At 40.3% G+C, this 26,810-nt stretch overlaps 1 protein-coding gene and 1 pseudogene across 1 annotated transcript; one reads left to right on the plus strand and one right to left on the minus strand.

Moving 5' to 3' along the window:
* The first annotated feature begins 400 nt into the window (after positions 1-400).
* On the plus strand, positions 401-1,339 carry LOC129642018 (olfactory receptor 7D4-like). Its single transcript, XM_055566583.1, has one exon. It carries the CDS (start codon positions 407-409, stop codon positions 1,337-1,339), a length of 933 nt encoding a protein of 310 aa, XP_055422558.1. The 5' UTR covers positions 401-406.
* A 19,148-nt stretch (positions 1,340-20,487) lies between these two features.
* On the minus strand, positions 20,488-21,414 carry LOC129642019 (olfactory receptor 7E24-like; annotated as a pseudogene).
* Positions 21,415-26,810: the final 5,396 nt, after the last annotated feature.

Here is a 26,810-nt window from a genome sequence, read left to right on the forward strand (position 1 = left end):
GTGAAGAGGATGGATGTGTATCCCAAAGGTCAGTGAACAGTGGTTGAAATGCTGTATAGACAAATAGCAATATAGGATTCTGAAGCTTTGTCATGTTAATGCTTTTATACCCAATCATTCACTTTAAGAAATTAAAGAAGTAGAAAGACTCTATGGGCTTCCATGGTGGCTCAGACAGTAAAGAATCTGCTTGAAATGCAGGAAACCTGAGTTCGATCCCTGGGTTAGGAAGATCCCCTGGAGAAGGGATAGACTACCCACTCCAGTATTCTTGCCTGGAGAATTCCATGGACACAGGAGCCTAGTGGGCTCCTCTAACACACACACAGAGACTCTAGAGTCAGTCCAGTGGTTATTTCATGTTTCTCCCCCCTTTCTTCAATCATCTAGCAGATGCATCAGCAACATGAAAGCAGGAAATCAAACACGTGTTTTAGAATTTTTACTCCTGGGATTTTTCCAAGACTCAGAGCACCAGCACATCTTATTTGAGCTGTTTCTATCTATGTTTGTGGTCACTGTCCTTGGGAACCTGCTCATCATCCTGGCCATCAGCTCAGACTCCCACCTCCACACCCCCATGTACTTCTTCATCTCCAACCTGGCCTTTGCCGATGTCTGTTTCACTTCCACCACAGTTCCAAAGATGCTGGTGAACATCCAGACACAGAGCAAATCCATCAGCTACGCAGGCTGCATCACCCAGATGTGTCTTTTCATGGTTTTTGGAGGTATGGACACTTTTCTCCTGACTGTGATGGCCTATGACCGCTTTGTGGCCATCTGCCACCCCCTGCACTACACAGTCATCATGAACCCTTGCCTCTGTGGTCTGCTGGTTCTTGTGTCTTGGTTCATCAGCTTGTCATACTCCCTGATCCAGAGTCTGCTGATGTTACGGCTGTCTTTCTGTACCAACTGGGTCATTCCACACTTTTATTGTGAACTTGCTCAGGTCCTCACTCTTGCCTGCTCAGACACACTCATCAATTACATCCTGCTATATGTGGTGATTGGCTTTCTTGGCATTGTTCCCTTCTCAGGGATCCTTTTCTCTTACACCCGCATTGTTTCCTCCATTCTGAGAATCCCATCAGCTCATGGGAAATATAAGGCATTTTCTACCTGTACATCTCACCTGTTCTTGGTTTCTTTGTTCTATGGGACAGGCCTTGGTGTGTATCTCAGTTCTGATTCATTTTCCTGGAGAGGCATTATTGCCTCAGTGATGTACACTGTGGTCACCCCCATGCTGAACCCTTTCATCTACAGCCTGAGGAACAGGGACATCAAGAGGGCTCTACAAAAAGTCCTTGGAAGAACACTCTGTGTTCAGTGATGGGAACACTGATCCAAGGGTTTTGAGCTGACAGTGATAGCAGTAGTTGGCTAAAGAAATCCTGCCTCTTTCTTGTATGTGTGATTTGAATAAACATGTATTTTATTTAAGCAAAGCATATACATTTTAATGCAAATATCTTGCATTCAGCTCATTAAACAATTTCAGAATTGTCTTAGAAACACATTTCATGAACTTAGACTATCAAGTATTATTTAATAATTTTACATATGTAGAGAGAGTGTTTTTTAATGACCACTGATTGAATTTTAGAATGTAGACCTATGCTTAATTACTCAACAGGTTGCATTTACTCAGTATACTATATTGGCATTCAAGTGTTTGAAATCCTGCCTCTTTTAAAAATTTTTTATTGAAGTATAGTTGATTTACAATGTTGTGTTAATTTCAGGTGCACAGCAAAGTGAATCAGTTATACATGTACCAAGATCTATTCTTTTTCAGATTCTTTTCCTGTATAGGTTACCACAGAATATTTAAAAAAAAATTTATTGGAGTATAGTTGATTCACAATGTTGTGTTAGTTTCTGCTATATAGTTAAGTGAATCAGTTATATGTATATATCCATACTTTCTCAGATTCTTTTCCCATATAGGTGATTACAGAATATTGAGTAGGGTTCCTAGTGCTATTCAGTAGGTCCTTATTAGTTGTCTATTTTATACATAGTAGTGTATATATGTTCACTACCCCCACCCCCCATGCTTCCCTTTGGTAATCATGAAGGTGATTTTGAAATCTGTGAGTCTTTCTGTTTTGTGAGTTTGTTTGTATCATTTTTTATTGGATTCCACATGTAAGTGATACTATATATTTGTATGACTTACTTCACTTAGTTTGATAATCTCTAGGTCCATCTACGTTACTGAAAATGGCATTATTTTGTTCTTTTTCATAACTGAGTAATATTCCATTGTATATATGTACACATCTTCAATCATTCCTCTGTTGATGGACATTTGGGTTGCTTCCTTGTCCCAGTTTTGGTGAATAAACAGTTTTGTTGCAATAAACATTGAAGAGCATGTATCTTTTTGAATTATGGTTTTCTCTGGTTATATGCCAAGGAGTGAGACTGTGGGGTCATATATTCTATATGAACTTCTATATCTAGTTTTTTAAGGAATCTCCATAGTGGCTGTACCAATTTACATTCCCACCACCAGTATAGGAGGGTACCCTTTTCTCCACGCTCTCTCCAACAAGAAATTTTGCCTTTTAGTCACATCAAGTTTTGTTTCTTATCCATCCTCCGCAAGGGACTTTTGTCAAAATTGCCTAGTGAGTACTCTGTCTTCACCTCTTACAGTGTTGTCTCTATTAACCTCAGTTCTACTCTCTGCATCCCTCCTTTTACTAATCCATCACTGTAAATGGATTGGATTTCCAGTCCTGCAGGCTGATATCATCCACTTCAAGTACAGACTCAGAATAGTTGAATGGGAGTTATGAAATAGTGCCTGTTCTTAATACCATTGCTAGTTCTTACCAAATTCATGTATTCAACAGTACTTACTGAGAAGTTCTCAGTGTGCCAGGCTGATGCAAATATCTGGAACACAGAAGTGAAGGGAGGAAAAAAAGACAAAAATCTTTGTCCTCATAGAGCTTAAATCCTGGATTTCAGCATTTATCAGATCACGTTCTATGTCTAAACAGAAAATACACTGACAAATAAATTATTTATTTGATTTTCAGCATGGTTGAACTTTTCTGCATATACTTAGTATGCTGCCAAAATAAGGTTTGAACATGTATCACTAGGACAGAAAAACTGCAAAGCCAAGAAGATTAGAACAGGTCAGGTGCTAATAAATTGTTGGGTCTAGCTGCCTCACTCTAGGTGAATTTACTGAGGTTGAAACACAAGATCCAGATGGTGACCAAATCTGAAAGAAAGGGGACATATGTTCAGGTATTGTGCCAGGACTGAGTGCTGGATTAGAGTTCAGGAGAGTAAGAATTGAATCACAGAATTGCCACCCTGGAGATATATGATGCTGAGCAGCTTCAGGGGGTACAGAATATGTTCAAACTACTAGATGTCTTGATGGATGTTTATTTTCCCATATTCTTCACCATAAAGAAATTGAATGGGACTTTCCTTGGTGGTCCAGTGACTGAGAGTCTACCTGCCAGTTCAGGGCACTGAGGTTTGATCCCTGGCCCAGTAAGATTTCACATGCCATGGGGCAAGTAAGCCTGTGTGCCACAACTACTGAGCCTGTGCTCTAGAGCCCATAAGCCACAACTACTGAAGCCCATCCATGCTAGAGCCTGTGCTCCACAGCAGAAGTCACCACAAGGAGAAGCCCACACTTATCACTACCCTCACAACTAGAGAGTAGCCCACGCTTGCCACAGCTAGAGAAACTGCACATGCAATAAGGGAGACCCAGCACAACCAAAAGGAAATATAAATAAATACATGTTAAAAACCAAAATTGGATGATGTGTTGTCTTTCAATGGTGTGTTTGCCAAGGCACTGCAGGCAGGAAAGGCAAACATAAACACATAAATATTCAACTTGGTAAAGAAGAATCGCTGCTCACACCAGGACTGGAGTCCAGTGGAATCAACTGGCCACCAAGTTATGTCCTTGAAGAGTGTTACCATTTTGAAGAACAAGAATGGGCTTCCAAAAGGGGGGCTCATCTCCTATTTAATCCGTTTAATTTCTAAGCTTTGAGATTGAAAACAGTCTTGGGTCTGGCAACTGGGAAAAGAATCATGATTTTCTTTGTTTTAAATTTTTTATTTATTTTATTTTTTAACTTTACAATATTGTACTGGCTTTGCCATATGTCAACATGAATCCGCTACAGGTATACACGTGTTCCCCATCCTGAATCCTCTTCCCTCCTCCCTCCCCATACCATCCCTCTGGGTCATCCCAGTGCACCATCCCCAAGCATCCAGTATCGTGCATCGAACCTGGACTGGTGACTCATTTCATGATTTCCAATTGTGGGAACTGACTATTTTTTAAGAATTTATTTATTTTTAAGTAGGGGATAAATGCTTTACAATGTTGTGTTGGTTTCTGGCATACATCAGCACGAAGCAGCCATAGTATACATATGTTCCCTCCCTCTTGAGTCTACCTCCCACCACCTACCCCATCTCATCCCTTTACGCTGTCACAGAGTATCTGGTTGAGCTCTCTGTGTTATACAGCAGCTTCCCACTGGCCATTTGTTTTACATATGGCAATGTGTCTGCTTCTTTCTTTCTTTTTTTTTTTTTTTACTTTACAATATTGTATTGGTTTTGCCATACATCAACATGAATCTGCCACGGGTGTACACGTGTTCCCCATGCTGAACCCCCCTTCCACCTCCTTCCCTGTACCATCCCTCTGGGTCATCTCAGTGCACCAGCCCCAAGCATCCTGTATCCTGCATCGAACCTGGACTGGTGATTCATTTCTTATATGATATTATACATGTTGCAATGCCATTCTCCCAAATCATCCCACCCTCTCCCTCTCCCATAGAGTCCAAAAGACTGTTCTATACATCTGTGTCTCTTTTCCTGTCTCACATACAGGGTTATTGCTACCATCTTTCTAAATTCCATATATATGCATTAGTATTCTGAAAGAGATGGGATACCAGATCACCTGACCTGCCTCTTGAGAAATCTGTATGCAGGTCAGGAAGCAACAGTTAGAACTGGACACGGAACAACAGACTGGTTCCAAATAGGAAAAGGAGTACATCAAGGCTGGATATTGTCACCCTGCTTGTTTAACTTATATGCAGAGTACATCATGAGAAACTCTGGACTGGAAGAAACACAAGCTGGAATCAAGACTGCTGGGAGAAATATCAATAACCTCAGATATGCAGATGACACCACCCTCAGGGCAGAAAGTGAAGAGAAACTAAAAAGCCTCTTGATGAAAGTGAAAGAGGAGAGTGAAAAAGTTGGCTTAATGCTCAACATTCAGAAAACGAAGATCATGGCATCTGGTCCCATCACTTCATGGGAAATAGATGGAGAAACAGTGGAAACAGTGTCAGACTTTATTTTTTGGTGCTCTAAAATCACTGCAGATGGTGACTGCAGCCATGAAATTAAAAGACGCTTACTCCTTGGAAGAAAAGTTATGACCAACCTAGATAGCATATTCAAAAGCAGAGACATTACTTTGCCAGCAAAGGTCCGTCTAGTCAAGGCTATGGTTTTTCCAGTGGTCATGTATGGATGTGAGAGTTGGACTGTGAAGAATGCTGAGCACTGAAGAATTGATGCTTTTGTGTGTTTTTTTTTTATATTTAATTTTATTTTATTTTTAAACTTTACATTAGTGTATGAGTTTTGCCAATTGATGCTTTTGAACTGTGGTGTTAGAGAAGACTCTTGAGAGTCCCTTGGACTGCAAGGAGATCCAACCAGTCCATTCTGAAGGAGATCAGCCCTGGGATTTCTTTGGAAGGAATGATGCTAAAGCTGAAACTCCAGTACTTTGGCTACCTCATGAGAAGAGTTGACTCATTGGAAAAGAGTCTGAGGCTGGGAGGGATTAGGGGCAGGAGGAGAAGGGGACGACAGAGGATGAGATGGCTCGATGGCATCACTGATTGGATGGACGTGAGTCTGAGTGAACTCCAGGAGTTGGTGATGGACAGGAAGGCCTGGCGTGCTGTGATTCTTGGGGTCGCAAAGAGTCGGACACGACTGAGCAACTGAAATGAACTGAACTGATACTGTATTGGTGTTTTTCTTATGCGTTCAGTTCAGTCACTCAGTCTGGCTGACTCTTTGCGACCCCATGAATTGCAGCACGCCAGGCCTCCCTGTCCATCACCCACTCCTGGAGTTCACTCAGACTCACGTCCATTGAGTCAGTGATGCCATCAAGCCATCTCATCCTCTGTCATTCCCTTCTCCTCCTGCCCCCAATCCCTCCCAGCATCAGACTCTTTTCCAATGAGTCAACTCTTCACATGAGGTGGCCAAAGTACTGGAATTTCAGCTTTAGCATCATTCCTTCCAAAGAAATCCCAGGGCTGATCTCCTTCAGAATGGACTGGTTGGATCTCCTTGCAGTCCAAGGGACTCTCAAGAGTCTTTTTTTTTTTAATTTTATTTTATTTTTAAACTTTACATAATTGTATTAGTTTTGCCAAATATCAAAATGAATCTGCCACAGGTATACATGTGTTCCCCATCCTGAACCCTCCTCCCTCCTCCCTCCCCATACCATCCCTCTGGGTCGTCCCAGTGCACCAGCCCCAAGCATCCAGTATCGTGCATCGAACCTGGACTGGCAACTCGTTTCATACATGATATTTTACATGTTTCAATGCCATTCTCCCAAATCTTCCCACCCTCTCCCTCTCCCACAGAGTCCATAAGACTGGTCTTCCATTTAGATCTTTAATCCATTTTGAGTTTATTTTTGTGTATGGTGTTAGAAAGTGTTCTAATTTCATTCTTTTACAAGTGATTGAGCAGTTTTCCCAGCACTACTTGTTAAAGAGTTTGTCTTTTCTCCATTGTATATTCTTGCCTCTTTTGTCAAAGGTAAGTTGTACATAGGTGTGTGGGTTTATCTCTGGGCTTTCTATTTTGTTCCATTGATCTATATTTCTGTCTTTGTGCCAGTACCATACTGTCTTGATGACTCTGACTTTGTAGTAGAGCCTGAAGTCAGGCAGGTTGATTCCTCCAGTTCCATTGCAGCTTCACAGCTGAATTCTATCAAAAATTTAGAGAAGAGCTAATACCTATCCTACTCAAACTCTTCCAGAAAATTGCAGAGGAAGGTAAACTTCCAAACACATTCTATGAGGCCACCATCACTCTAATACCTAAACCTGACAAAGATGCCACACAAAAAAAGAATACTACAGGTCAATATCACTGATGAACATAGATGCAAAAATCCTTAACAAAATTCTAGCAATCAGAACCCAGTTCAGTTCAGTTCAGTTGCTCAGTCGTGTCTGATTCTTTGCGACCCCATGTATCACAGCACGCCAGGCCTCCCTGTCCATCACCAACTCCCGGAGTTCCCCTAGACTCACGTCCATTGAGTCAGTGATGCCATCCAGCCATCTCATCCTCTGTCGTCCCCTTTTCCGCCTGCCCCCAATCCCTCCCAGCATCAGAGTCTTTTCCAATGAGTCAGCTCTTCTCATGAGGTGGCCAACGTACTGGAATTTCAGCTTTAGCATCATTCCTTCCAAAGAAATCCCAGGGCTGATCTCCTTCAGAATGGACTGGTTGGATCTCCTTGAAGTCCAAAGGACTCTCAAGAGTCTTCTCCAACACCACAGTTCAAAAGCATCAATTCTTCAGTGATCAGCCTTCTTCACAGTCCAACTCTCACATCCATACATGACCACAGGAAAAACCATAGCCTTGACTAGACGGACCTTTGTTGGCAAAGTAATGTCTCTGCTTTTGAATATGCTATCTAGGTTGGTCATAACTTTCCTTCCAAGGAGTAAGCGTCTTTTAATTTCATGGCTGAAGTCACCATCTGCAGTGATTTTGGAGCCCAAAAAGATAAAGTCTGACACTGTTTCTCCATCTATTTCTCATGAAGTGATGGGACCAGATGCCATGATCTTCGTTTTCTGAATGTTGAGCATTAAGCCAACTTTTTCACTCTCCTCTTTCATTTTCATCAAGAGGCTTTTTAGTTTCTCTTCACTTTCTGCCATAAGGGTGGTGTCATCTGCATATCTGAGGTTATTGATATTTCTCCCAGCAGTCTTGATTCCAGCTTGTGTTTCTTCCAGTCCAGAGTTTCTAATGATGTACTCTGCATATAAGTTAAATAAGCAGGGTGATAATATACAGCCTTGATGTACTCCTTTTCCTATTTGGAACCAGTCTGTTGTTCCGTGTCCAGTTCTAACTGTTGCTTCCTGACCTGCATACAGATTTCTCAAGAGGCAGGTCAGGTGGTCTGGTATTCCCATCTCTTTCAGAATTTTCCACAGTTTATTGGGATCCACGCGGTCAAAGGCTTTGCCATAGTCAATAAAGCAGAAATAGATGTTTTTCTGGAACTCTCTTGCTTTTTCCATGATCCAGCGGATGTTGGCAATTTGATCTCAGGTTCCTCTGCCTTTTCTAAAGCCAGCTTGAACATCAGGAAGTTCACAGTTCACGTATTGTTGAAGCCTGGCTTGGAGAATTTTGAGCATTACTTTACTAGCGTGTGAGATGAGTGCAATTGTGCAGTAGTTTGAGCATTCTTTGGCATTGCCTTTCTTTGGGATTGGAATGAAAACTGACCTTTTCCAGTTCTGTGGCCACTGCTGAGTTTTCCAAATTTGCTGGCATATTGAGTGCAGCACTTCCACAGCATCATCTTTCAGGATTTGAAATAGCTCAACTGGTTTCCATCACCTCCACTAGCTTTGTTCATAGTGATGCTTTCTAAGGCCTACTTGACTTCACATTCCAGGATGTCTGGCTCTAGGTCAGTGATCATACCATCGTGAAGATCTTTTTTGTACAGTTCTTCTGTGTATTCTTGCCACCTCTTCTTAATATCTTCTGCGTCTGTTAGGTCCATACCATTTCTGTCCTTTATCGAGCCCATCTTTGCATGAAATATCCCCTTGGTATCTCTATTGAAGAAATCTCTAGTCTTTCCAATTCTGTTGTTTTTCTCTATTTCTTTGCATTGATCGCTGAAGAAGGCTTTCTTATCTCCTCTTGCTAGTCTTTCGAACTCTGCTTTCAGATGCTTATATCTTTCCTTTTCTCCTTTGCTTTTCACTTCTCTTCTTTTCACAACTATTTGTAAGGCCTCCTCAGACAGCCATTTTGCTTTTTTGCATTTCTTTTCCATGGGGATGGTCTGGATCCCTGTCTCCTGTACAATGTCACGAACCTCATTCCATTGTTCATTAGGCACTCTATCTATCAGATCTAGGCCCTTAAATCTATTTCTCACTTCCACTGTATAATCATAAGGTATTTGATTTATGTCATATCTGAATGGTCTAGGGGTTTTCCCTACTTTCTTCAATTTAAGTCTGAATTTGGCAATAAAGTGTTCATGATCTGAGCCACAGTCAGCTCCTGGTCTTTTTTTTTTTTTTTTTTTTTTTTTTGCTGACTGTGTAGAGCTTTTCCATCTTTGGCTGCAAAGAATATAATCAATCTGATTTCAGGATTGAACATCTGGTGATGTCCATGGATAGAGTCTTCTCTTGTGTTGTTGAAAGAGGGTATTTGTTATGACCAGTGCATTTTCTTGGCAAAACTCTATTAGTCTTTGCCCTGTTTCATTCCGTATTCCAAGGCCAATTTTCCTGTTAATCAGAACCCTACAACACATTAAAGTGTTACCTTAAGATGTAAATTATGGGAATGGGTCTGATGAGGTCTTTGCAACCTCCAGACATTCTTTGGATTATATAACCTCATTGTTAACACTAGCAAGCGGGTACTCTTTCTGCCCCCTTCTGATGCCTATGTCAGAAGCTTTCTCTAGCTCCCTTATACTTTAATAAAACTTTATTACACACACACAAAAAAAAAAAAAAAAAGATCATACAGCATGACCAAGTGGGCTTTATCCCAGGGATGCAAGGATTCTTCAATATCCACAAATGAATCAATGAAATACACCACATTAACAAATTGAAAATTAAAAGCCATATGATTATCTCAATAGATGCAGAGAAAGCCTTTGACAAATGTCAACATCCATTTATGATAAAAACTCTCCAGAAAGCAGGAATAGAAGGAACATACCTCAACATACTAAAAGCTATATATGACAAACCCACAGCAAACATTATCCTCAATGGTGAAAATTTGAAAGCATTTCCCCTAAAGTCAGGAACAAGACAAGGGTGCCCACTTTCACCACTACTATTCAACATAGTTTTGGAAGTTTTAGCCACAGAAATCAGAGCAGAAAAAGAAATAAAAGGAATCAAAATTAGAAATGAAGAAGTAAAACTCTCACTGTTTGCAGATGACATGATCCTCTACATAGAAAACCCTAAAGACTCCACCAGAAAATTACTAGACCTAATCAATGAATATAGTAAATTTGCAGGATATAAAATCAACACACATAAATCCCTTGCATTCCTATACACTAATAATGAGAAAATAGAAAGAGAAATTAAGGAAACAATTCCATTCATCATTGCAACGAAAAGAATAAAATACTTAGGAATATATCTACCTAAAGAAACTAAAGACCTATATATAGAAAACTATAAAACACTGGTGAAAGAAATCAAAGAGGACACTAATAGATGGAGAAATATACCATGTTCATGGATCGGAAGAATCAATATAGTGAAAATGAGTATACTACCCAAAGCAATCTATAGATTCAATGCAATCCCTATCAAGCTACCAAGGGCCTTTTTCACAGAGCTAGTACTCCTGCCTGGAAAATCCCATGGACGGAGGTGCCTGGTAGGCTGCAGTCCATGGGGTCACTACGAGTCGGATACGACTGAGTGACTTACTTTCACTTTTCACTTTCATGCATTGGAGAAGGAAATGGCAACCCACTCCAGTGTTCTTGCCTGGAGAATCCCAGGGACGGGGGAGCCTGGTGGACTGCCGTCTATGGAGTCGCACAGAGTTGGACACAACTGAAGTGACTTAGCAGTAGCAGAGCAAATAATTTCACAGTTTGTATGGAAATACAAAAAACCTCGAATATCCAAAGCAATCTTGGGCGGGAAGAATGTGTCTGTTTCAATGCTGCTCTCAATTCATCCCACCCTCTCCTTTCCCTTCTGTGTAGATAAATCTGTTCTCTATGTCTGAGTCTGTATTCCTCCCCTGCAAATAGGTTCATCAGTACCATTTTCCTACTATATATATATATATATATATATATATATATATATATATATAATACAAAACTTGTTTTTCTCTTTCTGACTTACTTCACTCTGTATAACAAGTTTTAGATTCATCTACCTCATGACAACTGACTGAAATTTGTTCATCTTTATGACTGAGTAATATTCCACTCTGTATATGTACCACAACTTCTTTATCCATTCATCTGTCAATGGACATCTAGGTTGCTTCCATGTCTTAGCTATTATAAACAGTGCTGCAATGAACATTGGGGTACATGCATCTTTTTCAATTTTGTTTTTTTAATTGAGGTATAGATGCTTTACACCCTTGTGTTAGTCTGCTGAACAATGAAGTGGATCAGCTTTTGTATACATATATCTCCTTCTGCCTTTTGCTGACTTGCTCTTGATATTTTTGGTTAGCTAAATCTAACAATGCTCCTGATGTGTGCTTACCTGTAACTGTACCATTCCAGATTTATTGCCTTGCCTCTCACTGTTAACACCGACATTTGAGTTTATAATTTTACTTGTAAGCATAATTTAAAACTCCTGCTCAGTGTGGAGGTTAGCTTCCCACACCACAATCAAAACCCCAAGAATTGCAAAGTTGTAACAACAATGGAAATGTTGGATATTCATTGACTAAGACTACTTTAAGTTTCCCCTTCAGCTTAAATGAGTTTCTACCAATCTGTCCTCACTCTCTTTTCTTAGAGTACTTACATTAGAAAACTTTTAAATTCTTTTTCTATTCCTTTTCTTTTTGGCCACGCCATGGACATGTGGGAATCTTAGTTCCCTGACCAGGGACTGAACCCGTGCCCCTTGCAGTGGAAGCACAGAGCCTTAACCACTGAACCACCAGGCAAGTCCAGTCTGCTTCTTTTATTAGTACATGTAGATAAATCTTCTCCAAGTCTCTCATCCTTTTTACAGCCAAAGAATGATTTTCACAAAGCCTTCTCTTTGAAATCTAATCATCAAGAAAATTAGTTCCCTTGTCTCCCTGCTTCTGTGGGAATGTAAGAGCCTAAATTAAAAAAAAGCAGCAACCAAAGCAGTAGCATTGACATATATACACTATCATGTGTGAAATAGAAAGCTAGTGGGAAGCTGATATACGACACAGGGAGCCCAGCCTGGCACTGTGTGATGACCTAGACCTAGAGTAGGATGGGAGGTGGGGAGGGAGGGTCAAGAAGGAGGGGATATATGTACAGCTATGGCTGACTCCCTTTGTTGTCCAGCAGAAACCAACACCACATTGTAAAACAATTATCCTCCAGTTAAAAAGAAAAGCGTGCATGTGTGCTAAGTCACTTCAGTCATGTCTGACTCTTTGCGACCCTATGGACTCTAACCTGCCAGGCTACTCTGTCCCTGGGGATTCTCATGGGGAATTTCTAGACAAGAAGGGTTGCCATTTCCTCCTCCAGGGGATCTTCCTGACCCAGGGATCAAACCCCTGTCTTCTTTATTGGCAGGTGGCTTCTTTACCACTAACACCACCTGGGAGGTCCCAAAAAGGAAAGCAGCAATTAGCAAACACAAATGGCCTATCCTATCAACCCACCTTACTTCCCAAACATCTTCCAGTGCTTTTCCATTAGCTCCCCCCAGCTTAAAAAATCCTCCCATTTTTTGTTTCAGGAGAGATGAGACAGAGAGAAATAAATGAATGATCCAGAGGCTGAAAAGAATGTGGTCTGGTTGATGAACTAGAAGAAAACCAAGATGTCTAAACAACTGTGTTCTCAAGTTTATCAACCCAACATTTGGGGAGGAAGCTGGAAATGGTGTTCAATCATATGGGCAAAAATTCAACTAATAACATTTATGGAATTGGCCTCAATAAAAATTCTAGAGACTGAAGCTCAGGTGAGCCACCTAGTTCAGTTCAGTTCAGTTCAGTCGCTCAGTCTTGTCCGACTCTTTGCGACCCCATGAATCGCAGCACACCAGGCCTCCCTGTCCATCCCCAACTCCTGGAGTTCACTCAAACTCATGTCCATTGAGTCAGTGATGCCATCCAGCCATCTCATCTTCTGTCGTCCCTTTCTCCTCCTGCCCCCAATCCCTCCCAGCATCAGAGTCTTTTCCAATGAGTCAACTCTTCACAAGAGGTGGCCAAAGTACTGGAGTTTCAGCTTTAGCATCATTCCTTTCAAAGAACACCCAGGGCTGATCTCCTTTAGAATGGACTGGTTGGATCTCCTTGCAGTCCAAGGGACTCTCAAGAATCTTCTCCAACACCACAGTTCAAAAGCATCAATTCTTTGGCACTCAGCCTTCTTCACAGTCCTACACTCACATCCATACATGACTACTGGAAAAACCATAGCCTTAACTACACGGACCTTTGTTGGCAAAGTAATGTCTCTGCTTTTGAATATGCTATCTAGGTTGGTCATAACTTTCCTTCCAAGGAGTAAGTGTCTTTTAATTTCATGGCTGAAGTCACCATCTGCAGTGATTTTGGAGCACCAAAAAATAAAGTCTGACACTGTTTCCACTGTTTCCCCATCTATTTCCCATGAAGTTATGGGACCGGATGCCATGATCTTCGTTTTCTGAATGTTGAGCTTTATGCCAACTTTTTCACTCTCCTCTTTCACTTTCATCAAGAGGCTTTTTAGTTTCTCTTCACTTTCTGCCCTGAGGGTGGTGTCATCTGCATATCTGAGGTTATTGATATTTCTCCCGGAAATCTTGATTTCAGCTTGTGCTTCCTCCAGCCCAGCATTTCTCATGATGTACTCTGCATATAAGTTAAATAAGCAGGGTGATAATATACAGCCTTGACGTACTCCTTTTCCTATTTGGAACCAGCCTGTTGTTAGCAATATATATATATTAGTATTATTGTCATATATTGTAGCTAGGAGGAGGTAATGGATCTGGACTCCATGGAAAGAGGAAACCAAGAAGCTTTACCTATGCAACTTTCCAGATCTGGTCTATGTTGTATCTTTCATCTGATTTAATTTGTGTCCTTGACTATTAAAAAAGATATAATCATAGAGTGTTAGTCACTCAGTTGTGTCCAACTGTTTGTGACCCCATGGACTGTAGCCCACCAGCCTCCTCTGTCTATGACTTCTCCAGGCAAAAATACTGGAGTGGGTTGCCATTCCCTTCTCCAGGAGATCTTCCTTATCTAGAGATTGATCTCAGGTTTCCTACATTGCAGAAAGATTCTATACCATCTGAGCCAAGAACTTTCCTGAGTTCTGTAAGTTTCTGGTGTACTATTAAACCAGAGGGATTCTCCTTAATTTGAACATTCTAGGAAATTACTGAATATAAGAAAGTCCTCGAATTTGTAGCTGGCTGACCTGAAGTGAGGGTCCCCCTGGGAACCTGGGAACTTGTGCTGGTGTCTGAAATGAAGACAGGCTTGTGAGGACTGTTTTATCAGACATCGCAGTTTGGCAAAATGTTTGTAGCCAATTTCTTTCTTAAATTGAAGAAAGTAAGGAAAACCACTAGACCATTCAGGTATGACCTAAATCAAATCCCTTATGATTATACAATGGAAGTGAGAAATAGATTTAAGGGACTAGGTCTGATAGAGTGCCTGATAGACTATGGATGGAGGTTCGTGACATTGTACAGGAGACAGGAATCGAGACCATCCCCATGGAAAAGAAATGTAAAAAAGCAAAATGGCTGTCTGAGGAGGCCTTACAAATAGTTGTGAAAAGAAGAGAAGTGAAAAGCAAAGGAGAAAAGGAAAGATATTCCCATGTGAATGCAGAGTTCCAAAGAATAGTAAGGAGAGATAGGAAAGCCTTCCTCAGTGATCAATGCAAAGAAATAGAGGAAAACAACAGAATGGGAAAGACTAGAGATGTCTTCAAGAAAATTAGAGATACCAAGGGAATATTTCATGCAAAGATGGGCTCGATAAAGGACAGAAATGGTATGGACCTAACAGACGCAGAAGATATTAAGAAGAGGTGGAAAGAATACACAGAAGAACTATACAAAAAAGATCTTCATGACCCAGATAATCACGATGGTATGATCACTGACCTAGAGCCAGACATCCTGGAATGTGAAGTCAAGTAGGCCTTAGAAAGCATCACTATGAACAAAGCTAGTGGAGGTGATGGATTTCATCCCAATCCCAAAGAAAGGCATTGCCAAAGAATGCTCAAACTACCACACAATTGCACTCATCTCACATGCTAGTAAAATAATGCTCAAAATTCTCCAAGCCAGGCTTCAGCAATATGTGAACCATGAACTTCCTGATGTTCAAGCTGGTTTTTGAAAAGGCAGAGGAACCAGAGATCAAATTGCCAACATCTGCTGGATCATGAAAAAAGGAATAGAGTTCCAGAAAAACATCTATTTCTGCTTTATTGACTATGCCAAAGCCTTTGACTGTGTGGATCACAATAAACTGTGGAAAATTCTTCAAGAGATGGGAATATCAGACAACTTGACCTGCCTCTTAAGAAATCTATATGCAGGTCAGGAAGCAACAGTTAGAACTGGACACGGAACAACAGACTGGTTCCAAATAGGAAAAGGAGTACATCAAGGCTGGATATTATCACCCTGCTTATTTAACTTATATGCAGAGTACATCATGAGAGATGCTGGGCTGGAGGAAGCACAAGCTGGCATCAAGATTTCCGGGAGAAATATCAATAACCTCAGATATGCAGATGACACCACCCTATGGCAGAAAGTGAAGAGGAACTAAAGAGCCTTTTGATGAAAGTAGAAGAGGAAAATGAAAAAGTTTGCTCAAAGCTGAACATTCAGAAAACGAAGATCATGGCATCTGGTCCCAGCACTTCATGGGAAATAGATGGGGAAACAGTGGCTGACTTTATTTTTTGGGGGCTCCAAAATCACGCAGATGGTGACTGCAGCCATGAAATTAAAAGACACTTGCTCCTTGGAAGGAAAGTTCTGACCATACTAGATAGCATATTAAAAAGCAGAGACATTACTTTGTCAACAAAGGCCCGTCTGGTCAAGGTTATGTTTTTTCCAGTAGTCACGTATGGATGTAAGAGTAGGACTGTGAAGAAAGCTGAGTGCCGAAGAATTGATGCTTTTGAACTGTGGTGTTGGAGAAAACTCAAGAGTCCCTTGGACTGCAAGGAGATCCAACCAGTCCATCCTAAAGGAAGTCAGTCCTGGGTGTTCATTGGAAGGACTGATGTTGAAGTTGAAACTCCAATACTTTGGCCACCTCATGTGAAGAGTTGACTCATTGGAAAAGACCCTGATGCTGGGAAGGATTGGGGGCAGGAGGAGAAGGGGACGACAGAGGATGAGATGGCTGGATGGTATCACCGACCATATGGACATGAGTTTGGGTAAACTCTGGAAGTTGGTAATGGACAGGGAGACCTGGCATGCTGCAGTTCATGGGGTCATAAAGAGTTGAACACGAGTGAGTGACTGAACTGAACTCAACTTGTAGCCAGAAAAGACATTGGAAAAAATAGTCAAGTTCAAACTCATCACAGGCCTTTGAAAACCCCCAGGGAGCTCTGGAGCTAAGACAATCCCTTAGAGTTGGCTGGAACTGGGGCAAAAGAGATAAATGTTTACACACCCTCATCATATAGTCATTGAATTGGGCTGCCTAGTGATGCTCTGTAGCTGAGGCTGATCCCTCTCGGAGTTGATTGCTGACAGCTGAGTAACACCCATTGGAGTAATATGTCCGTCATGCCTGACAGGATAACATAACAACATAAAATTTACCCTCTTAGCCATTTTATCTTTTTTTTTTAATTGAAGGATAATTGCTTTACAGAATTTTGTTGTTTTCTGTCAAACCTCAACATGAATCAGCCACAGGTATACATATATCCCCTCCCTTTTGAACCTCCTTCCCATCTGCCTCCCAACCCACCCCTCTAGGTTGATACAGAGTTTAAGTTTCCTGAGCCATACAGAAAATTCCCATTGACTGTCTATTTTACATATAGTAATGTAAGTTTCCATGTTACTCTTTCCATACATCTTACCCTCTCTTCCCCTCTCCCCATCTCCATAAGTCTATTCTCTATGTCTGTTTCTCCATTGCTTCCTTGTAAATAAATTTTTCAGCACAATTTTTCTAGATTCTGTATATGTGCATTAGAATATGATATGTATCTTTCTCTTTCTGACTTACTTCACACTCTGTATAATAGGTTGTAGGTTCATCCACCTCATCAGATCTGACTCAAATGTGTTTGGGTTTTTTTTGTTTTTTTTTTTTTTTTTTTTTTTTACTGTTTTAATACATTTTTTAAATTTTATTTTATTTTTAAACTTTACATAATTGTATTAGTTTTGCCAAATATCAAAATGAATCTGCCACAGGTATACATGTGTTCCCCATCCTGAACCCTCCTCCCTCCTCCCTCCCCATTCCATCCCTCTGGGTCGTTCCATTGCACCAGCCCCAAGCATCCAGTATCGTGCATCGAACCTGGACTGGCAACTCGTTTCATACATGATATTTTACATGTTTCAATGCCATTCTCCCAAATCTACCCACCCTCTCCCTCTCTCCAAGAAAAAAGTCAAATAAATAACCTAACTCTACACCTAAAGCAACTAGAAAAGGAAGAAATGAAGAACCCCAGGGTTAGTAGAAGGAAAGAAATCTTAAAACTTAGAGCAGAAATAAATGCAAAAGAAACAAAAGAGATCATAGCCAAAATCAACAAAACCAAAAGCTGGTTTTTTGAAAGGATAAATAAAATTGACGAACCATTAGCCAAACTCATCAAGAAACAAAGGGAGAAAAATCAAATCAATAAAATTAGAAATGAAAATGGAGAGATCACAACAGACAACACAGAAATACAAAGGATCATAAGAGACTACTATCAACAATTATATGCCAATAAAATGGACAACGTGGAAGAAATGGACAAATTCTTAGAAAAGTACAACTTTCCAAAGCTCGACCAGGAAGAAATAGAAAATCTTAACAGACCCATCACAAGCACGGAAATTGAAACTGTAATCAGAAATCTTCCAGCAAACAAAAGCCCAGGTCCAGACGGCTTCACAGCTGAATTCTACCAAAAATTTAGAGAAGAGCTAACGCCTATCCTGCTCAAACTCTTCCAGAAAATTGCAGAGGATGGTAAACTTCCAAACTCATTCTATGAGGCCACTATCACCCTAATACCAAAACCTGACAAAGATCCCACAAAAAAAGAACACTACAGGCCAATATCACTGATGAACATAGATGCAAAAATCCTTAACAAAATTCTAGCAATCAGAATCCAACAACACATTAAAAAGATCATACACCATGACCAAGTGGGCTTTATCCCAGGGATGCAAGGATTCTTCAATATCCACAGATCAATCAATGTAATACACCACATTAACAAATTGAAAAATAAAAACCATATGATCATCTCAATAGATGCAGAGAAAGCCTTTGACAAAATTCAACATCCATTTATGATAAAAACTCTCCAGAAAGCAGGAATAGAAAGAACATACCTCAACATAATAAAAGCTATATATGACAAACCCACAGCAAACATTATCCTCAATGGTGAAAAATTGAAAGCATTTCCTCTAAAGTCAGGAACAAGACAGGGGTGCCCACTTTCACCAAATGTGCTTGTTTTTATGGCTGAGTAATATTCCATTGTGTACCACAACTTCTTTATCCATTCATCTGCTGATGGGCATCTATGTTGCTTCTATATTATAGCTATTATAAATAGTGCTGCAATGAACAATGGGATACATGTGTCTTTTTCAATTTTGGTTTCCTCAGAGTATATGCCTAGGAGTGGGATTGCTGGGTCATATGGTGGTTTTATCCCAATTTTTTAAGGATTCTCCATACCGTCTTCTATAATGGCCATATCAATTAATATTCCCACCAAGAGTGCAAGAGCGTTCCTTTTCCTCCACACCCTCTCCAGAATTTATTGTTTGTAGAAACAATAAATGATCATGGCCATTCTGATTGGTATGAGGTGATATCTCATTGTGGTTGCAATTTGCATTTCTCTAATGAGCAATGTTGAACATCTTTTCATGTATTTGCTAGCCATCTGTATGTCTTCTTTGGAGAAATGTCTGTTTAGGTCTTTCCCCCACTTTTTGATTGGGTTGTTTGTTTTCCTTGTATTGAGTTATATGAACTGCTTGTATATTTTGGAAATTAATCCTTTGTCAGTTGTTGCATTTGCTATTATTTTCTTACCCTCTTAGACATCTTAAGTGTCCAATTCAGGAACATTTGTGGCTCAGTGGTAAAGAATCTGCTTGTAAGACAGGAGATGCAGGAGACATGTGTTTGATCCCTGGATCAGGAACATCCCCTGAAGGAGGAAAATGCAACCCACTCCCATAATCTTGCCCGGGAAATCCCAGGGAGAGAGGAGCCAGATGGACTACAGTCCATGGGGTTGCAAAGAGTCAGACATGACTGAACAACTGAGCACGCACGCACACACCACTATCCATCTCCAGAACTTTTTATCTCCCCCAAGTGAAACTCTATTTCCACTAAACTAATTCCCCATTCTTCTTTCCAAAGTCTCTGGTAACTATCATCCTACCCACTGTCTCTATGACTTTGATTACTTTAGGTGTCAAATCATTCAATTTTGTCTCTTTGTGTCTTGCTATTTAATATGATTGGGAAGAAGTTAGATGGAATGGGAAGGAGAATTATCAGCAAGACTGGGAACTGACTTTGCTTTGGTAGATATCCTCTGATCTACTCCTTGGGAAACATACACCCCACTTTTCCCAGGAAAAACCCAGTTGATAAGTGTTTATTCAAACTTAATATTCATAGTGTCCTATTTCAGTTTCAAAATACTCCAGTTTAGAAATCAAATATCCACTCTATTTACTCAAAAATCACTAAGGAACAAGAATATACTAGGTGTCTTGGTCATTAAGGTAGGGTTTAGATCCACTTAACACATAGGGAATAATCATAGGAAAGTTATAGAAACAATGCAAAACAAGAAAAAGAGAGAGCTGTATTTATTTTGTGATGATAGAAACAAGATTGCTTGTGACCAAGAGTCTTGAGTAATACACAAGGAAAGAGATATGGCTATATGATGTGATATGCAAAGTCCCATAAGGGTTGTAATTCACATGGGCCATCCAGCTAATCTCCCAATTCCATTAGAGCTATGCTACAAAGAGGAAAAATTGTGTAAACATAAAGTAGAGAGCCAGATAGGTACATTTACAGTAAGTGACTTCAGATTCGGAATCACTTATTCCAACCACTTATTGTTTGATTTTGTTGTATTTTGTACTCCCATGAACCGAAAAACAGGGGTTGGGATTAGGCTATTCTTCTGATAATCCTCAAGGGGACCCTTTTGATGTCCTTGTTCCTTAGACTGTAGGTGAAAGTGTTCAGCATAGGGGTGACCACAGTGTACATCACTGAGGCCACTGCACTCTTCCTGGGAAATTGTGAGATGGCTGAGCTGAGTTACACCCCAAGGCCTGTTCCATAAAACAAACAAACAACTGACAGGTGAGAATCACAGGTAGATAAGGCTTTGTACTTCCCACCTGATGAGGAGACTCTCAGAATTGAGGAAACAATTTGAGAATAAGAGTAAAGGGTTCCTGAAAGTGGAATCCCACCGACAATGGTACTGTTGAAATAAATTAATATGATATTGATGGAGTTTTCAGAACAGGCAAGATTGAGGAGTTTAGAAGGGTCACAGAAGAAATGAGGCATTTCCACTTCTGCACAGAGGTAAGCTCTGACATCATCAAGTAGTGAAGCTGGGAGTTCAAAAGTCTGATGGAAAATGACACCAGGACCAAGAAGCCACAGAGGCGGGGGTTCATGATGAACAGGTAGTATAGGGGGTGACAGATGGCCACCAACTGGTCATAGGCCATCACTGTCAGAAGGAGACTCTCTAAACATACAAAAAGAGAAAAGACGGTCACCCCAGCTAGGCAGCCTGCATAGGTGATGGATTTGCTGTGTCTGGAGGTTCACTAGCATCTTGGGGACAGTGGTGGTGTTGAAACTGATGTCAGCCAAGGACAGGTTGGAGAGGAAGAAGTAAATGGGTGTGTGGAGGTGGGGGTCAAAGGTGACAGCCAGAATGATGAGTAGTTTCCCAAGCACAGTGACCAAGTACATGGACAGGAAGAGCCCAAAGAGAAGGGGCTGCGGGTCTGGATAACCTGAGAGGCCCAGGAGGAGGAATTCTGAGACACCTGTTAGATTCTGTGGTTCCATGTAGAGGGGACACCTTTGAAAAATAAGAGTATTGAATAAACAGAACAATTGAAGGGGCATACAGATAAGTGTCCATACTTTGGATTTAATAATTCACAAATATTTAAAAAAATTTTATTATGATACAGTTCTGAAAATTCTTGCAATCCTCTGTATATTACACTAGTGAGAATTTCCAAAAGATATATGCATTCAACAGTATTGCATCCATTTAAAAAATTGAAACATTAAATTTTTCTATAACTATCTCTACAAGTTATGCTAATGGAAAAATCGGACAAAATCAACCACATGGTCTGATTTTCAAGGTGTAAAACTAGAAAGATCCTTGAAGGCTGACTAGGAATAGTCTTTTCATGATAGAGTCACATGAAATTTAGCACCTTATATAGGGAATGATGGGAGAAGGCAATGGCACCCCACTCCAGTACTGTTGCCTGGAAAATCCCATGGATGGAGGAGCCTGGTAGGCTGCAGTCCATGGGGTCACTAAGAGTTAGACACAACTGAGCAACTTCACCTTCACTTCCCATTTTCATGCACTGGAAAAGGAAATGGCAACCCACTCCAGTGTTCTTGCCTGGAGAATCCCATGGACAGAGAAGCCTGGTAGGCTGCATCCATGGGGTCACACAGAGTAGGACACGACTGAAGTGACTTAGCAGCAGCAGCATAGGGAATAATGGGGCTTCCTTGGTGGCGCAGGTGGTAAAGAATCTGCCTGCCAATGCAGAAGATGCAGGAGACTGGGATTTGATTACTGGGTCGGGAAGATCCTCTGGAGGAGGAAATGGCAACCCACTCTAGTATTCTTGCCTGAAAAATTCCATGGACAGAGGAGCCTTGTAGGCTATGGTCCATGGGGTCGTTAAGAGTCCGACATGACTGAGCAACTGAGCACAAGGAATGATATTATTATAACTATTATCACTCAGATTTACAAAATGGGCTGGAAAATTCATTCCTATCCATAGACAAGCCCATCATCTGTAATATTCATACAGTAAAGATCCCTTGCAAGCAGTTTGGTCCATTCTGCTAATTTACCTATGAACTCACCACATCTCAAAAGAAGGAATTCATGGTTTTACTTCTATTTGATCATCTGGGACTAACATAGGTTTTAAAAGAAAATAATCTGGTGAGACAGAGCCTTGGGGTGGGAATTAGGAGGCCTTTGTCTGAGTTCCACATGTTTCACCCACTTAATGTGCAGTGTGTGTAAATCTCCCCATTTCTCTGCACTTGTATCCCTCACACTGAAGTAGGGCCAATAACACCCATTTGTAGGATGTGTGTGGTGTGGAGGAAGGGGAAATTTCCTCTTCTACCCCTCTAGAGTTCTTGTGGCTGGAATAATAACAAAATTGATGCAAGACAACAGGAGAAAAAGAAACAAATTTGAATTCTTACACATGGAGGTCTTATTAAAATAAGACCTAAGAAGTGGCCAAAGCAGGCAGCTATTATCTCTTTTAGGCAAAGAAACAGTAAGTTGATGAGGAATTGACAGGAGAAAGACATGTAGGCTTTTGGTATTTCATGAATGAAGAATATAAACAGATTTAGGCTTGGGGTGGTAAATAAAAGGAAAAATAAGATTTGTTTACATTGGCTTCACAAAGAGTCGGACATGACTGAGTGACTGAACTGAACTGAATTGAACACTGGCTTCTAATCTCCAAATTCCCTATAATTGATCATAAGGGGGTCTTTCCATTCCTGATGCAGGAGTGCCCATTTCAAGTATGGATGTGAGAGTCGGACCATAAAAAAGGCTGAGCGCCAAAGATTTGATGCATTCGAACTGTGGTGCTGCAGAAGACTCTTGAGAGTCCCTTGGACAGCAAGGAGACTAAACCAGTCAGTTCTAAAGGAAATTAACCCTGAATTTTCACTGGAAGGACTGATGCTGAAGCCAAAGCTCCAATACTTTGGCCACCTGATGTGAAGAACTGACTCATTGGGAAAGATCCTGATGCTGGGAAAGATTGAAGGCAGCGGGAGAAGGGGACGACAGAGGATGAGATGGTTGGATGGCATCAGTGACTCGATAGACATGAGTTTGAGCAAACTCCAAGAAATAGTCAAGGACAAAGAAGCCTGGTGTGCTGCAGTCCTTGGGGTTAAAAAAGTCAGACATGACTGAGCGATCAAACAACAACAAATGCAGGCTTCTAGGCTCTGAATTCCCTATCTTTGATCATAAGGAGGTCCTTCCCACTTCTGATGCAGGAGTGCCCCTTTCTTGTCAGAGATTTATTCCCTACTTTTCCAGGAGACAAAGGAATTTCCTCTTGCACTGGCTGCTTCTCAAGTAACTTCTGTAGAAACTAATCAATAAACCATTGCAGCACATTTTGGGGCCAATCTCCTTAATCCTCAGTAGTGGCACATAAGAGTGGTCAGTACTTAAGAAATATTCAGTTACAGTTATTTAATTTTTTTTAAAGTTTTTTTATGTGGGCCATTTTTAAGGTCTTTTTGTTGTTGTTGTTACAGTATTGTTTCTGCTCTAGTTTTTTGGCCATGAAACATGTGGAATCTTAGCTCCCCAACCAGGGATTGAACCCAAACCTTGTGCATTGGAAGGTAAAGTCTTAAGCACTGGGCCACCAGGGAAGTCCCCAGTCATGGCTTTTACATCAGAAGTTGAATCATTATTGGGCTATTTATCTTATTGATGAAATGCAATCCTAATAAAATTTTAATGATCTTACAGTCTATTATATGAGAGAGAGAGAGAAGCCTGTCATGTCCCAGGGAATTCATCTACAGAATGAATGGAATCCTAATATGTGTCTCAGTCCACCCAATAAAATTAGCTTTCCTTGTTCTTTAACTGATTCTGCTTTAAAAAAAAACTTTTATGTTGTCACAGCCAGTGCTCTGTGATAACCTAGAGGGATGTGATACGGAGGGAAGTGGGAGGGGGTTCCAAAGGGAGCGGATACATGTATACCTATGGCCGACTCATGTTGATATATGGCAGAAACCATCACAACATTGAAAAGTAATTACCCTCCAATTAAAAATAATAATAAAGTTAAAAAATTTTTATGATTCACTACTTGTTTAAATAATGGTGTTGTACACAAAAAAGAATTCTACTTTTTGAATGTTTTTCTTTTTGCCAGTTTTCTAAGTGTTCTATGGACATCTAATAACAACGTATGAGATACAAAATTTAAATATATTTGTGTAGGATATGATTAATATAAATTAATTAAATATAAATTTATTATATTTTAATTATTAATGACATAACTCAAGATGCTCCTATTCTTACTTTTTCTGCATTTGATAAAATATTGTCAGAGAAATGTTAATATGTCTTACTATGATTATGTATTTTTTCTTTCCCTTATATTTTTTCTGATTTTTGCTTTATGTTTCTTTATTGTTAAGGTGTCTAATGGTATATGATGTCTATCTTTGTGAATTGTACCTTTAACCATTAAAAATATTCATCTTTGTTTCAGACATGGAGGACAGACTTATGGTCATGGGGAGAGGGGAGGAGTGGGTGAGATGTATGGAGAGTAACATGGAAACTTCATTACCATATGTAAAATAGACAGCTAATGGGAATTTGTGTTTTGTTTTATCTCAGGGAACTCAAACAGGGGCTCTGTATCAACCTAGAGGGGTGGGATGGGGAGGGAGATGGGAGAGATGCTCAAACAGGAGGGGACATATGTATACCTATGGCTGATTCATGTTGATGTTTGACAGAAAAACAACAAAATTCTGTAAAGCAATTATCCTTCAATTAAAAAATAAATAAATTTAAAAAAATTTAAAAATTCATCTTTGTTTCATTTAAAATAAATAATTTTTTTAAAGAAAAATAATTGAGTGTTGTAGATTTTATTAAATGGAAAATGATAGGTCCCTTAGAAAGTGACACAGAAGCATACAAGTACTGGTTTATGTTTTGTCTAGTCCTGTAAGACATTGTGCTGCCGTCCATGGGGTCACAAAGAGTTGGACACAACTTAGCAACTGTACAACAACAACAGGAAGCTATAGGAAGTAATGAAGGGACAGGCAGGAATGACCCAGCATATGGAAGCCTTAGCCTTATTGCCTACATTGTGTTTCTGAGAACTACTTAACAGAGATTTTTGTTCTTGTAGCCTATTCTGTGCCAAGCAAAGAGAGGTGCTGAGAAATTGGATATGAATAAGACTCAGTTTTCCCTGGAGGCATTCAGAATCTATTTGCATAAGGACAAGAACTATCTCACAAAATGTTCTTTCAGGATCTGGGAAAAATCAAACCTCAGATCACAGAATATTTTGATTGAGTAATTGGTACTTAAACTCAAGGATAATAATAATAAAGCAATACCTAAAATTTACTCTGTCATTATTGTAATGCAAATGCATCCAGGGAACATTTAATCACATGCTTTTTACTTCTTTTGTTTCATTCTTACTTAGGCAGTTGTATCAATTATATATCAATTTTGATGACCAGTTTCAGGCTCAAAGATATTAAGAGCTTGTCCAGTGTGGTTCAGATAATAAATAGAGCATAAGATTCAAAGTTAAATTGTGGGTTTCTGAAGCCCATGCACTGAACTTGTGCACTCCGTTTACGTACACTTCAGAGAGTTGAAGCAGAGACTGAGAAGTCTCTTCCAAACTTCCTAACATATACCTTTATACTGTTTCTTGTTTTCTAATCAGCACCCTAACACTATACTCTCTTAGAGATCCAGAGGTTATAAATTATAAGAATGAAGGAGCAGGTTGACAGTGAAGCAAAATTTGAGATCAAAGACAAGAGAGACAAGTGCCTTGAATTGTCAAAACTGATACTTTCTGGGATCCCCAGACAGTTAAGAATCAGCCTGCAATGTAGGAGATATGGGTTTAATCCCTGGGTTGGGAAGATCCCCTGGAGAAGGGAATGGCTACCCACTCAAGTATTCTTGCGTGGAGAGATCCATGGACCGAGAAACCTAGCAGGCTACCGTCCATGGGGTTGCAGAGTCAGACACGACTGAGTGACGAACACTTTTACTTTTTCACTTTCACTTTCAACTCAGTCTTCTTTCCTATCACTGATGTAGCAGGTGCCACTCATACTGTCCATTGTGTCTACTGTGAACACCCAAAAAGAAGAGTACAGTGATCAGGGGGTCTCTGTGTGCTGTGCTGTGCTTAGTTGCTCAGTCATGTCCAACTCTTTGTGACCCTATGGACTGTAGCCCACCAGGCTCCTCTGTCCACAGGGATTCTCCAGGCAAGAATACTAGAGTGGGTTGCCATGCCCTCCTCCAGGGTTTCTTCCCAACCCAGGGATTGAACCCAGGTCTCCTGCATTGTAGGCAGATTCTTTATCATTTGAGCCACTAGGGGAGCCCAGGGGGTCTCTGGGAAGAAAAG

Source organism: Bubalus kerabau, chromosome 1 (genome assembly GCF_029407905.1).
Source record: "Bubalus kerabau isolate K-KA32 ecotype Philippines breed swamp buffalo chromosome 1, PCC_UOA_SB_1v2, whole genome shotgun sequence".
NCBI classification, from domain to species: Eukaryota; Metazoa; Chordata; class Mammalia; order Artiodactyla; family Bovidae; genus Bubalus; species Bubalus kerabau.

What these genes read in the sequence shown, in the direction of transcription:
- LOC129642018 (XM_055566583.1), top strand. Translation starts at nt 407, where the DNA reads ATGAAAGCAGGAAATCAAACACGTGTTTTAGAATTTTTACTCCTGGGA.